The sequence below is a fragment of the Neofelis nebulosa genome, chromosome 3, assembly GCF_028018385.1.
Source record: "Neofelis nebulosa isolate mNeoNeb1 chromosome 3, mNeoNeb1.pri, whole genome shotgun sequence".
Classification (NCBI taxonomy): domain Eukaryota; kingdom Metazoa; phylum Chordata; class Mammalia; order Carnivora; family Felidae; genus Neofelis; species Neofelis nebulosa.
In genome coordinates, this window is record NC_080784.1 from 120,717,696 (window position 1) to 120,733,027 (window position 15,332).

Genomic DNA, 15,332 nt, shown 5'->3' on the forward strand with positions numbered 1-15,332 from the left:
AAATTAGGTAAGACAATTTTTATTTCTGAAGGAAATGAAAATTACCCCGAAAGGGGCGCGCGCATATATACACACACTTATTACCTGGAGCCGGGACACATACAGAAAAGGAAGACACAGAAATGGAAGGGAGTTTTAATGGAAAAAGAAACTGCTGATGGGAACGTTCAAATCTACAACAACGCGGTAAGAAGGGCTCCTGTTAAAGACGCGATACAGGGGGAAGGACAAGTCTTTAATCCCGCCTAACTGGCCACCCAAACGGAGAATGCTATCTTCCCACCGCATCGGAGAAGACACTTCGAAAAGCACGGCTGAAAGGTGGAGTTAAAACCCGAAGTGTATTAGTGGGTTTAGGGAACATTAAACCTCGTAATTGGCTGTCGGGCCTGCACTCCCGACTCCAGAAAAGCCAGCGCTGCGCGTCCTCTCCAGAGTTCTCGTCACCGCCGGGGTCCGCGCTCGCTGGGCGGCCTTTCCTGCGAGTTTCCCGGGGGAGACGCGCTCGTCCCGGCACCGGGAGCCGGCCGCCCAGCCAGAACGCACGACTGAAACACGACGGTGAGGCGCGACATCTCGGCAAGCGGGCGGGTGGTCAGCCGGGCACCCCCGCCCGGGAAGGCCGCGCGCCGCCAGACCCCGACCCGGCGGAGGGCACGTGGGGCGGCCGCCTGGGGCCGGGCCCCTCCCGGGCTCGCTCAGGATATTACTCAGGCGCCGCCGGACCAGACGGCCCTCCCTCCACAGGGCCGCCCCGCGCGCGCAGAGAAGGCGGAGCCTCGGAAATCCGCGGCGTGCCCAGGGCCCAGATATAAGCGTATTTCACAGCCTCCGACTCCGCCTGGGGCGATGCGCGCGCGTGGCTGGACCAGGCTCCCCCGGAAGATATTTTAGCCCGTCTCCCACTCTTCCTGCGCTGGAGACCGCCAGGTGAGTAGCCCTCAGAGGACACTGAGTGTCCAGAGCGTGTTTTTCTTGTTTGTGTTTTAGTTCTCGAACACCAGAGGCCGTGGCTACTGTGGGCTACGTTAGCACCACCAAGATGCTGAGAACCATCAGATCCCACTGGCTGGAGAACATAACCACATGCTGAAAGTGCACACTGCCTGTGGCTTTTTTTACTTACCAGGCAGCAGCTTGTTATCTCATCCTTGTTGTTGGTTGCATCCTTGTTATCTCACCGAAGACTTTGGTGATTTGTTGCCCCAAAAAATTGATATCAGAAAGCCACCATTGACTTTAGCCTCCCTTCAAGAAATGGACACCACCAGTGGACAGAGAAGGCGGGTACCTTCCTTAGCCACATTAACCTCTGTTTTCACTGAAAGACAGAAACCCTATTCCCCTACTCTGTAATGGGGCCTCCACCTGACATTGTTGCTGCTACAAACTGCTGTCATGAAATTCTGGCTTACTGTTTCTAAATTCAGAATGAAACATTTAACTTTAGCAAATATCTGTTTGTCTTCTCTGGGCCAAGCAGGCATGGGGACAGGAAATACAAATATGAACTAACTACAGTTTCTGCCATTCAATACCTCAAAATCCAATGGATCAGAATATACTTAACAAGTTACTAGGTAGAGTGATTCATGCTGTACTAATGACGTGAGCAAAGTGACTGATTCACAAATTTATATTTACTAGAATATTAAGATCTTTAGAATTATAACCCTCTTGAGTAGATGTTTGGTTTTTTTTAATTTTAATGTTTATTCTTTTTTTAATTTTTTTTAATGTTTTTATTTTTGAGACAGAGAGAGACAGAGCATGAGCAGGGGAGGGGCAGAGAGAGACACACACAGAATCTGAAGCAGGATCCATCCAAGCTCTTGAGCTGTCAGCACAGAGCCCGACGCGGGGCTCGAACTCATGGAGTGTGAGATCATGACCTGAGCGGAAGTCGGATTCTCAACCAACTGAGCCACCCAGACACTCCATAATGTTTGTTTATTCTTGAGAGAGAGAGACAGAGTGTGACGAGGGGAGGGGCAGAAAGAGAGGGAGACATAGAAGCTGAAGCAGGCTCCAAGCTCTGAGCTGTCAGCACAGAGCCAGAGGGGCTCGAATTCATGTACCATGAGATCATGACCTGAACCGAAGTCAGGTGCTTAACCTGACTGAGCCACCCAGATGCCCCTTGCCCTTTTTTCCAAGGATTTCTGAAAAAATGGGAAGAACTCATTGACACAGGTCTGTCTTGGAGTCTACTCCAAAAGTTGCTGTGCTGGATATAGAAGGTTGGCACTCATATCGATCCCTACCTGCTTCCAGCATGCCTTATTGTATAAGAGACACTGGAGAGCTAAAAACACTTCCTTAGACTCCAATCCAGCCAAAGTTCTAGATGTAACATTAGTGTCTGGCAAGTAGATGAACTTGTCTGAGCTTTTGAAGGCAGAGGTGAGACAGAGGCCATCTCCTTGCTACTTTTTGCTGTTTTCTCTTGGCAAGGAAGGTCCAGGATTTGCCAGTCCTAGTCTCCAGAACTGTGGGTGTGGGGAGGGGCTTACAACAGTGGTGACAGCCAGACTCAGCAGCATCATATTGAATCACCAGCTCTGTGGCCATCAAGAAGCAATTGAGGGAAGTGGTGAACATAGTCTGTGTTCCCTGCCCAGGCAGCTTCCAGATCCCAGCTTCTCGGACTCATAGCTACAATGGTGTCCTTGAACTCTGTAGTCCTTGTGAAGCCTTCTGATTGTAGCAAAAATAGTACATTCCTCAACAGTTCATTTACTACTGTTCTAGAAGTCATTCCCAGAGGCCCAGTCTAGAACCTACTCTTCTAACCCTTTCAACAGTCTCTAGCCTTTAAACAATTCACTTAATTCCCTGTGTAAAACCTCTTCCTGCTTAAAATACCTGAAATGGTTTCGATGTTCTGCACTGACTGATGAATATGTTTGCTATGTGGCCTCTAAGAGTCACATAAACCTAATCCCTTCCTTTTTTTTTTTTTTTTTTTGAGAGAGAGAGAGAGAGTGAGAGAAAGCACGTGCATGAGCAGGGGAGAGGGGCAGAGGGAGAGAGAATCTTGATCCCACAACCCTGGGAGCATGACCTGAGCCAAAATCAAGAGTTGAACACTCAATGGACTGAGCCACCCAGGATCCCCTAATCTCTTCCATTTCTTTAGAAGGGAAATGAAACCAAGAGATTAGATTCAGGGGCTTACAATGATGTGAATGCTTTCTTTTGGGCTCTGCCCTCAGCAGTTGCCATAACTAGCTGTTACAACAGATAAACTCCAAAATCTCAGTACCTTAACATAGTAGAGGCTTATTTCTACTCAGGTAAAGTCCAATCAGGTGTTCAGTGGGTGTCATTCTACTCAGTGAGGAACCCAAAGTCTTTATATTATGGCATTGTCATCCCCTAAAACCTTAAAAGTTCTTAGTTTTCAGACATTAGACAGGGTATGTTGTAGAGGGAGGTATGTTGTAGGTTGCATGAAAGTTTCTTATAGGTAAAAAATGGAAGTGGCAGGGGCGCCTGGGTGGCTCAGTCGGTTAAGCGTCCGACTTCAGCTCAGGTCACGATCTCGCGGTCTGTGAGTTTCAGCCCCGCGTCGGGCTCTGGGCTGATGGCTCAGAGCCTGGAGCCTGCTTACGATTCCGTGTCTCCCTCTCTCTCTGCCCCTCCCCCATTCATGCTCTGTCTCTCTCTGTCTCAAAAATAAATAAAACGTTAAAAAAAAAAATTAAAAAAAAAAAATGGAAGTGGCAGACATTACTTATGCCCACATCCCATTGGCCACACCTCAGTGACTTGCCACACTAACATGTAAGGGAGACTGGGAAATGTCTACTATCTGTGTGCCCAGACCGCACAGGAAACTGGTTTGATGAACATGTATCAGTCTCCTTCCGTCCCTCAAGAACAGACTGCATCTCAGTAATCTTTGTATCTCTTGTGCTTTACACACCACAGAAAATCAGTAAAAGTCTGATGAACTTCACCAACTGTAAAGGGATAGAGTTGTTATCTCATGTGCCTAATATCGAAACTTATCACCCTTTACTATGGTTGTTTAAGGAATGAGCTATCATCCTCTGACTATGTTACAGCCTTTGAGTGTGGGAACTATGTCAGACCGTTCACTTTTTTGTGTGTTTTTTTTTTATTGAAGTATGGTTTACACACAACGTTATGTTAGTCTCAGGTGTACAACATGGTGATTCAACAAGTCTCTATGTCATGCTGTGCTCACAAGTGTGGCTATATCTGTCACTGTACAACATTATTATAATCCCATTGACTGTATTCTCTATGCTGTATCTTTCATCCCTCAGACTGTTCATTCTTGAATCCCTGGAACAAGAGCTAAAATCTGGCAAGAGTTTAATAGATGTTTGTTAAATAAATGAATGAATGAGTCCACAGAGAGAAAAAAGAGGTACAGAGTTAGTCTACATGAAGTTAAAAAATACTAATTGAGAAAGTGACATTTGAGTTAGATCTTGAATGACTAGTAGAATTTTACCAGATAGAAAAAGCAAAAAATGAAACCCCAGGCAGTAATAGTAGTGCTGTTTTGTTGTGGTTGTAATTGCTTCATGAATAGACATTTAGAAAACCATCAAATGTTTATAAGTCCAACTTGTTATTATTCACTATTCAAATATTACAACCAAACTTCAGGGATAGGGAAGGAAAAATATATAACCTTACAATCTCTGTAATCTCTATTGACTAAAAGAATGGCACTAAAAACCTTGGTACGATTTTTTTAGCTACTTAAATATTCTTTTCTGAATATTTTTGATAAATAGCAACACAGAGGCAGTATTCTGATTGTTCATCCTCCATGAAGATTTTGCACCACGTCAAGAAGCTAGGGAAACACATATGAGCCAAAGGTTCCCCATTACTGCTCATCAGAGCTTCTCTGAGCTGGCTCTGCATCAAAATCATCTGTTGTATTGGTTAGGCTGCTTTTGGCTGCAGGTAATAGGAAATTCAGCTAAAATTGACTTCAAAAATACAAATTTACTTTTCTTACACAAGGTGTGTGGAGGTAATTGGATCCGGGGTTTGTTCTGTAGCCCAATGATATCAAGATTTAGTTTGCTTTCCATGAGCTAATTTTGTCTTTTTCTTCATGGTAAAAGATGGCTGCTAGAGTTCCAAGAAACACAGTCGTCATCCTTGGCCCCATCCCCTCCCCCCCCCCAAACACACACAGATACACAGTTTAAAGACAAAAAGAGGAGAGGAAAAAATAAATAGTAACTAAATAAATAGATAGATGCAATTTTAAAAATTAAAATTTTGGAGCACCTGGGTGGCTCAGTCGGTTGGGCATCCAACTTCGGCTCAGGTCATGATCTCATGGTTCGTGAGTTCAAGCCCCACGTCAGGCTCTGTGCTGACAGCTCAGAGCCTGGAGCCTCCTTCAGATTCTGTGTCTCCCTCTCTGTCTGCCCATTCGCTACTTGGCTGTGTCTCCCTCTCTCAAAAAAAAATAAAAAAATTTAAAAAATTTTTAAAAAGAATAAAGGTACTGAGAAATTGTTAAAAAAATTAAAATTTTTAAATTAAATATTTTTTAAAAGGAGAAGATTCTTGCCTCTTTTTGGGGGGTGAGGGAGGAGCAATATCATATCCAGTGGTCCCCAACAGCCTTGCCCACAGATTTCATTGGTGAGAAGTGAATCATGCCCAGCCCTAAACCAACAGCTGGCGTGAAGGAATGGTGTTACAGAGATTGATTTAGACCAATAATGATTTATCACTAAGGGTGGGGAAGGTACACACTGACATACCTGAGTAATGGCTCTTAGGTAATAGGTTGGGTTGCCCCACTTGAGGAGATCGAATCTTTGGAATCAGATTTTAGTAGGCCTAGAGGTAATATTTTAAATTTTAATTAAATGCATTTGTCCTTGGGAGAGAGATTAGAAAGGAGAGAAGCAAGTATTGGGTCCCTTCTTACCTAGGAGTAATTTCCTTATATTCGTATCTCATTACATAGTGTTTTACTTCACGATGATTCAACCAAATCACTGTATCAGTTAGCCAAATAGAACAGTACTTGTTTTCCTTTGGTTGCTTGGTCTCATATGATCAGCACACCTAACACTTTCAGATAAGGTTATTTTGTTCAGGGAAACATTCTTAGTCATTTCAGTTAACTAATTCAAGGAAATTTTAAGTCCCACCCTTCACTTGACCTGAATTCCTCACTGCTGGGTGGGTCTCCTTTTGGGGAATGAGCATTAGATCAGCAGTTGATTAGCAGAATCCTGAAACTGAAAGGTTTCTATATGTTCTACATGGACATATCAGATTGAGCTTCCACTTCCAACACATGAATGGTTGAACACCAAAGGTAGGAGTTTTTGTTATAATCATTATAGAATACTTAATGGATAGTCATTGAGATGTTCTTTCAAATGTATAAATAACACATACAGTACTCCAGCCATATATGTAAATTCTCATTAAGATTACCCCATTAAGTGTTGGTCTGTCCCTACCTCAGACAGAAATAAGAATAACCAGCCTTTATCTATGTAATGATCCTTTAGCAGTAATTCAACTGATAGCAGTAAGCATATTTTACTTGACCAAGAGTCTATGGACATTCACAAATTGAGAGTTCTTTTATTTCCTCTGGAATATTACAGAAAGCACTTTTAAACATTTAGATTAATAAGATAACCTGAAAAAGAGAAGGCTGATTTAACAGCCTTCTGTATATGAGAGCATATGTGCAAAAGTGATTTTCAAAGTGTCCTTCACTTGCCAGGAGAAATAGGGGTTAGTGGACAAGTCTCCTGCAGTCCCCTTTATTTGTCCCATTTGTTGGATTTCAGGGTAGGGTTTTATTTGATGAAAGATTCTTTTTTGACCTAAAAAATATTTGAAAACTGCTGTAGAAGATGCTAGGCAGTTCCCCATCGTCTCTGAAAACCCCAAAACAAAAAATTAACTTAAATTGTAGCAATGGGATTAAGTTATCTAAAGGGAAATTACCAGATTTTATCTCTGAAAAATATTATTACTGAGGAAAGCTGTATCATTTTCTTTTCTCTAAAGCTTTAAGAATTACATAACGTTGTTTAAATGTATTTTGAATTGCATAAGAAAATCTTACTGTAAAAATCCTAACAATGCAAAAATACAGAGAATAAAAATGATATTCCAACCACTCTGATTCCATTTCCCTCCCCAAAGGCAACTACAATTTACAGACTTTTTTTCCTATTTATTTACCTGCAAATGCTCATACATAATGTTCATATTCTTTATCCGTGATTCTTCATCCGCAATTTTCTCTCAAATTTGGAGGAAAGACTTAGGAGACTGTTCTTTTCAAGTCCACAGCTCTATGATTTTGGTGGCATATGTTCCTAGTATTGCAACATAAAGCTCAAATTAAGCCAAGATGGTTTCTAAGCATGTAGATCAGTCCTGTAGGAAATTCTGTATACTGGGAATGCTAAAGAGAGGCATGAGTGACCAACAACCTTTGAATATGTTTTTAGAACTTGATCTACTAACCTTCTAGCAAGTGGGTAATCACAACAGTCATAACAGCCACATCCTTTGGCTTAGGTCAAACCACATTCTTCTGTTGAAATCTATATTTGAGTCACATAACTTTGATTAAATTAACATTATTGACTGAATTATGAAATCTGTAAAATTCCACCATTTGATGTGAGATAAATTTGTTTAATGTAGTTTATTGTTGTGTATCAATCAGAATAATACAACGTCTTGATTGAGAAGCAGAAAAAAAACTGTTGCTTCTGTATATAGGCACTTTTAATATTTATCTAAAATGTTCTTTGCCTTCCTATTTCTTAGTGTCATATTTTTATATACAAAAATCTCTCAAAGCATCTTAGTCTAACTGGATTTTTTATCAGATAAGATCGGGAGTGTTCAGGGTGGTATGACAGTAGACTAACTGGATTTTTTAAAAAGAGAGCTCCTTAATCCCTAGAATCTTAAGGGATATTTAAATGGCAAGTTGTTGCTTAGCCAATTAACTAATAATTTCAGAATATATAAGCAATATTTGTCATGAGAACAGAATAAAGTTCTTGTTTCATTTATTTTGTCACCAATGTTGTGCAACCTAAATGGACTAATAAAATATTTTCTTTATAATAAACTCTATCACAGTCATAACAATGGGAAAGAATAAAGCTGAAGGTAATACAAGATATAAAATAAAAATATTTTCCAAACTTACTATGGAATGTGTTTTCAAACTTATAGTTAATTATGACTATATGTGAGTGGGGTTTTAAACAAAATATTACAGTAAAAATATATAAAAATATAATGCAGTGATTTGGTAGAAATAACCTGAAATCAAAGATATAGATTAAAGAATTCTCTCATTTCACAAATATTTATACAATTTTACTATGAGGCTTGCCTGATACTGGCTATGTTAGTTGAAAACAGTCATTTAGCTTCTCTAGGCTTTAGTTTTCTTATGTGAATATTAAAGAAATTGGACCAAGTAATTTCTAAAAACCTTTCCTTTCCAACTTTTATTATTCCATTAAACTGTAATTCTTAATGACTAGGAAATCAACTAGTTTCTCCATATTTCCCCACTTTTTAATTTCTCCATTCCAGACACCCAGTATCTCAGCTTAACAGCCTTCATGAAGTTCTACTGGGTCAAAAGATTTTAAAAGACTTTTATGAATACAGTAAAAAATTATTTGTCTCATTTAAATAGCATTTATTACTTAAATAGCATTATTAAGTAGCATCTTGGTGGCTCAGTCAGTTAAGCATCCTAGTCCTGATTTTGGCTCATGTCATGATCTCATGATGGGCATGAAGCCTGCTTGGGATTCTGTCTTTTCCTCTAAATAAATAAATAAATAAATAAATAAATAAATAAATAAATAGCATTGTTGAAAACAAAGCATTTCACTTAACTTTCTGGATAACTGACATCTATTTTATTGAATGCCATATTTTCTTTAACATTCTTTTTACATTGCTAAACCATGCTATATACTTTAATGCCTCTTAAAACCAAAAGTATTAGCACATCAGTTTTTTTTTTTCTTTTCATTTTCTTGAAGATGTAAAATCACCTTCCAAACATTTGTTATTATACAAAAGATCCTTCAGGGCCAATTCAGGTATGAAGGTTCTTACTGAGGATTCATTTGGTGGCAAATGACAGAAACTCAACTCTAACTAGTAAGGACTTTATTAGCTTACCTATAACTGACAAGGAGCTGCTTCCTGTTAAATCAACAATGTGGTTATTAATTTGGGACTTTCCTTTTTTCTCCTTCCATATTAAGGATCTGCTTTGCTCTGTGGTCACTTCATTCTTTGGAAGGCTTTTCTGTATGTCACAAGGGTTGTCAATAGTGAGTCTGGGCTTAGCAACCCCAGCAGAAAGAAAGCTCTTTCTCAATGGTTCCAGTGAACACCTTAAAGTTGACTTTCACTGGCCAGGTATGGATCACATGCTCATGCCTAAAACAATCAGTATGACTGGCCATACTCTCATTGGCCAGGCTTGTCCTCATCTCCAGAGCATTGGTAGAGCATGGAGATAAGGAACGTGAGGAGGACGTGAGTCTCATATGAACCACATGGATGGAGAACAGAGGAGATGTGGATTCCACAAAAGAAAATTAGTATGCTGTTATCAAAAAGCTTGTTGGGTGGGAGATGTTTGGGAGGCCAAAACTACAAATATGGAAAAGATAGATATCCCCACATTTTATAGCCTTAAATTCCTATCTTTCCATCTCCTTCCTGTCAGCTGTCACTTATGGTGCTTTCAGTTTGCCTCTATCACAATTTCTTCCTACATGTAACTTTTAACATCTTTTCTTCTGAGGGTTTGGAAACCAGATGAGGAGAGTCATTTGAAGTGTTTTTATTTTTGGTTTTTTTATTTAATTTATTTTTTTAATTTACATTCAAGTTAGCATATAGTACAACAATGATTTCAGGAGTAGATTCCTTAATGCCCCTTACCCATTTAGCCCATCCCCCCTCCCACCATCCCCTCCAGTAACCCTCTGTTTGTTCTCCATATTTAACAGTCTCTTATGTTTTGTCCCCCTCCCTGTTTTTATATTATTTTTGCTTCCCTTCCCTTATGTTCATCTGTTTTGTATCTTAAAGTCCTCATATGAGTGAAGTCATATGATATTTATCTTTCTCTGACTGACTAATTTCACTTAACATAATACCCTTTAGTTCCATCCATGTAGTTGCAAATGGCAAAATTTCATTCTTTTTGATTGCTAAGTAATACTCCAGTGTGTGTGTGTGTGTGTGTGTGTGTGTGTGACTTGATATATATCAAGTCATTTGAAATGTTTTAAAAGTTAGTGGGCTCTGAGTGAGGACTTGAGAGCTTCTCTATAAGAAGTATAAACTTCCTGGGGCGCCTGGGTGGCTCAGTCGGTTAAGCGTCCGACTTCGGCTCAGGTCACGATCTCGCGGTCTGTGGGTTCGAGCTCTGCATCGGGCTCTGGGCTGATGGCTCAGAGCCTGGAGCCTGCTTCCGATTCTGTGTCTCCCTCTCTCTCTGACCCTCCCCCGTTCATGCTCTGTCTCTCTCTGTCTCAAAAATAAATAAAACTTAAAAAAAAAAATTAAAAAAAAAAAAGGAAGTATAAACTTCCCACTTTTTAATGGACTTCATGATATATCTTATTCCCTTTAAAAGGTCATTTTTGTGTATGTTCTGATTTCTTTGCTGAAACCAACTTATTGGTAAGGGATATACTATTGTAATTTCAAGACTCAATGACTATGAACAGTAAGTGCCATGAACATGGTTGCTATTAGAAATAGTCATTTATACTTCTTGGTTATTTAAAAATATTCTCCATAAATGGCAGAATTGGCTGATTTTAGAAATTTGATAAAGGAGATGATTCTAGTAACACTGCTCAAGAGTGCCTATATGATTCTACTAATGAGCAAGTGAAGAAATGACAATGGTGAGTGTTCCATCCACCTTATCAAGAAGTTGGCCTTGAAAGAAAGAGGAAAAGGGAATTATCAAAGAAAATCAGTGGGATTAAGTAGTAAATTCTTCAACACGGGGCTGGGGGGACCTTGTCTTGTTTAATAAGGAAGGCAAAAAGAATCTTAGAGATTTATGTTAAGTAGGGAGAAGGAACATGAGTGGCTCATAACCAACACTATTGAATGCTCACCAGGTGCATGGTTGGAACCACTCTTATCTCCGTTTTATAAATAAGGAATTAGTTACAAAGAGGCTAAGAAATTTGGTATATAATAGAACTAGACTACAGACCCAGCTTTGTCTAACTCCAGACCCAGCAGATCATCACTTACTATATGAGGGGGTTATTCTCTACATAGGGTAAAGGGCAAGTGCCATGGTTTGGGAAATGATGTCCTAGCTCTCCCACTTCATTTGCCATTGCTTTCAGCCTTACACCTCATGCTCCAACAAAGTTTCCCCTGACATCCCACTGGATTCCATGCCTCCATACCTTCAAGACAAGGGTTCTCTGAGCCCAACATTTTTCCTATTAAAATGCCATTATTTCTCATTATGAGTCTAAATTTTGGAATAAATTTATAAATTTAAAAAATTATATCTACATACATACACACATATATATTATTATATGTACATGAACTTATTATATGTAATATAAAAACCAAACTGAAGGTTTTTTGAGATACCACCCTGGCCAACATTGTATTTTGTAAGGAAGAAAAATGGTGATGATGGTGATGGTGAGGGTGGTAGTGGTAGAAAGGATATAATTTTCTTGGGAATATTAAATGCAAATATCTTGGCACTTTTTTTAACATTCATTTTTGAAAGTCAGAGAGAGACAGAACACGAATGGGGGAGAGGCAGAGAGAGAGGGAGACACAGAATCGGAAGCAGGCTCCAGGCTCTGAGCCATCAGCACAGAGCCCGATGTGGGGCTTGAACCCACCAACCGCGAGATCATGACCTGAGCCGAAGTTGGATGCTCAACCAACTGAGCCACCCAGGTGCCCCTCTTGGCACTTTTTTAAACAGAAAATTATTCCTTGAGGCAGGGGTCTTGTCTAATTAATCCTTATCTTTATAGCCTAGCATAGTGTATGGCACATATTAGACACTCAAATGTATTGATTTAGAGTTTCCCTTCTCTCACATAATTTTCCCTTTGCTTATACCAGGGTTTGTAGTTCGTGCTTCTATTATAATATCATTATACTTGTTGCATTAGAAGTAAGTTTGATTACTAGTAAAAATAACACTTGACTAACAATAGCTTCAACAATTAACTTGAAGCTTGGCATCCAAGACTGATGGAGCAATTAAAGGGTATCGTCAGGGAACCAGCTCCTCCTATCTTAATTTTCTACTCTCCTTAGTATAGGGCTTTTTCTTCTCATGGTTGAGAGATGGTCACTGGCCCTCCAGGCAGTGTATCTACACTCTAGGAAGAAGAAGGAGAAATGTTAGAGGACAAAGAATAAAAGTATGATCTTCAAAAAGCCTTGCCTTATAGTCTGGGAATGAAAGTTCTCCCTAGGGACTCTCACTTATATCTCATTACACAGAACTGTGACACATGGCTATCTATAGCTACAGAAGTGGCCAGGAATTGGAGTATTTGGTTGTTCAGCCTATATAGCATGAGAAGCCAAGAGAGAGGAGATTGAAGTAGTTTACAGAGTCAAGCTATAGGTCTGTCCTACAGGTTTTTTAGTTACTTCATGTAAGTTTATTTTTCCTGGTATATCGTCAGCCTATAGAGAACAAAAAATATGTTTTTGTAATCTTTGAATTACCTACAGTGACTACCAACATGTCTCAGTTGTCTAAGACATTGTGGCTACTCAACCAATGTTATTATTTTAACTTTAATTTAGAAATATGAACCAGACAAGAATTAGTGATTCTAATTTCTCTGAAAATGATGGAATCCATAGATTTTTCTTTGGTGACTCATTTCAACATTGAAAAATTGCCTAGCGCTTACGAAGGAAATTGAAGAAGACACAAAGAAATGGAAAAACATTCCATGCTCATGGATTGGAAGAATACACTTGATCTTAGCCAAAAGGCCAAGAAGCAATGGATTGGAAGAATAAATATTGTCAAAATGTCAATACTACCCAAAGCAATCTACACATTCAATGCAATACCAATCAAAATTGCACCAGCATTCTTCTCAATGCTGGTGCTAGTACAAACAATCCTAAAATTTGTATGAAACCATAAAAGACCCCGAATAGCCAAAGTAATATTGAAGAAGAAAACCAAAGTGGGAGGCATCACAATCCCAGACTTTAGCCTCTACTACAAAGCTGTAATCATCAAGACAGCATGGTACTGGCACAAAAACAGACACATGGACAAATGGAATAGAATAGAGAACCCAGAATTGGACCCACAAATGTATGGCCAACTAATCTTTGACAAAGCTGGAATGAGTATCCAATGGAAAAAAGTCTCTTTAGCAAATGGTGCTGGGAGAACTGGACAGCAAAATTCAGAAGAATGAAACTAGACCACTTTCTTACACCATACACAGAAATAAACTCAAAATGGATGAAAGACCTAAATGTGAGACAGGAAACCATCAAAACACTAGAGAAAAAAATAGGCAACAACCTCTTTGACCTCAGCCACAGCAATTTCCTGCTCGACACATCTCCAAAGGCAAGGGAATTAAAAGTAAAAATGAACTATTGGGACCTCATCAAGATAAAAACCTTCTGCACTGCAAAGGAAACAATCAACAAAACTAAAAGGCAACCGACAGAATGGGAAAAGATATTTGCAAATGACGTATCGGACAAAGGGCTAGTATCCAAAATCTATAAGAGCTCACCAAACTCCACACCCAAAAAACAAATAATCCAGTGAAGAAATGGGCAGAAGACATGAATAGACACTTCTCTAAAGAAGACATCCAGGTGGCCAACAGGCACATGAAAAGATGTTCGACGTCGATCCTCATCAGGGAAATACAGATCAAAATCACACTGAGATACCACCTCAGACCAGTCAGAGTGGCTAAAATGAACAAATCAGGAGACTATAGATGCTGGCGAGGATGTGGAGAAATGGCAACCCTCTTGCACTGTTGGTGGGAATGCAAACTGGTGCAGCTGCTCTGGAAAACAGTGTAGAGGTTCCTCAAAAAATTAAAAATAGAACTACCCTATGATCCAGCAATAGCTCTGCTAAGAATTTACCCAAGGGATACAGGAGTGCTGATGCATAGGGGCACTTGTACCCCAATGTTTATAGCAGCACTTTCAACAATAGCCAAATTATGGAAAGAGGCTAAATGTCCATGAACTGACGAATGGATAAAGAAATTGTGGTTTATATACACAATGGAATACTACTTGGCAATGAGAAAGGATGAAATCTGGCCATTTGCAGCAACGTGGATGGAACTGGAGGGTATTATGCTAAGTGAAATAGGTCAGTCAGAGAAAGACAGATACCATATGTTTTCACTCATGTGTGGATCTTGAGAAACTTAACAGAAGACCTTGGGGAAGGGGAAGGGGAAGGGGAAAAAAGTTACAGAGAGGGAGGGAGGCAAACCATAAGAGACTCTTAAATACAGAGAACAAACTGAGGGTTGATAGGGGCGAAGAGAGGGGAAAGTGGGTGGTGGGCATTGAGGAGGGCACTTGTTGGGATGAGCACTGGGTGTTGTATGGAAGCCAATTTGACAATAAATTATATTAAGAAAGAAAGAAAAAGAAAGAAAGAAACAAAGAAACAAAGAAAGAAGCAAAGAAAGAAAGAAAAAAAGAAAAATTGCCTGGAGATTTCCTGTTTCATCAAGCCAGACCATTAGAGAGAACGATTTAACAGTAGTATTGCTTGGAATATTTGAAATATAACTCAGAAAACAGGGTGGGAAAGACATCATATAAAAATATGATAAACAAGGGCTTTTTCAGGAGAGGTAGAAAGTAAATAAGAATTAGTATAACATATTGTAATCAAAGAAAAGGTTAGCAATTGAAAGTTAAGAATAGTCTAATTTAAAATATTTTAGACATTCAGAGTTCCAAGGGAAAAAATAAGTACAATTCATTCATTTAAATTGTTCAAATTGCTGCTTAATTCATTCATATAAATCTCAAGTTGATGCTACATATCTGTACTATTTCTCCTTCGAAACAGTTCCCGTTCCTCTCCCTTGTGTCATCTTATTTTTAATTATAAATCATGGGAGATGAAGATAAAGCAATTGAACATGAAGATTTCACACCATCCACAGGAATGGACCACACAGCCTCTACATATCAAGAAACACAGGTAAACCTACCATCAAATATAGAGCATTCCAACCATTTCCTTAAGA

At 39.5% G+C, this 15,332-nt stretch overlaps 1 protein-coding gene across 5 annotated transcripts in view; it reads left to right on the plus strand.

Moving 5' to 3' along the window:
* Nucleotides 1-588: 588 nt before the first annotated feature.
* The window catches only part of SLC9B2 (solute carrier family 9 member B2), a 54,126-nt gene continuing 39,382 nt past the window's right edge, over nucleotides 589-15,332 (plus strand). For 4 of the 5 annotated variants that reach the window (XR_009259413.1, XM_058721774.1, XM_058721776.1 and 1 more), the window contains exons 1-2: nucleotides 589-930; nucleotides 15,152-15,286. Coding sequence is in view for 3 of the 5 variants with exons in the window: in XM_058721774.1 (XP_058577757.1) it covers nucleotides 15,197-15,286 (90 nt within the window). In the remaining 2 variants the exon portion in view is untranslated. The remainder of the gene's footprint in view (nucleotides 931-15,151; nucleotides 15,287-15,332) is intronic. The other variant, XM_058721777.1, reaches the window with a different exon arrangement.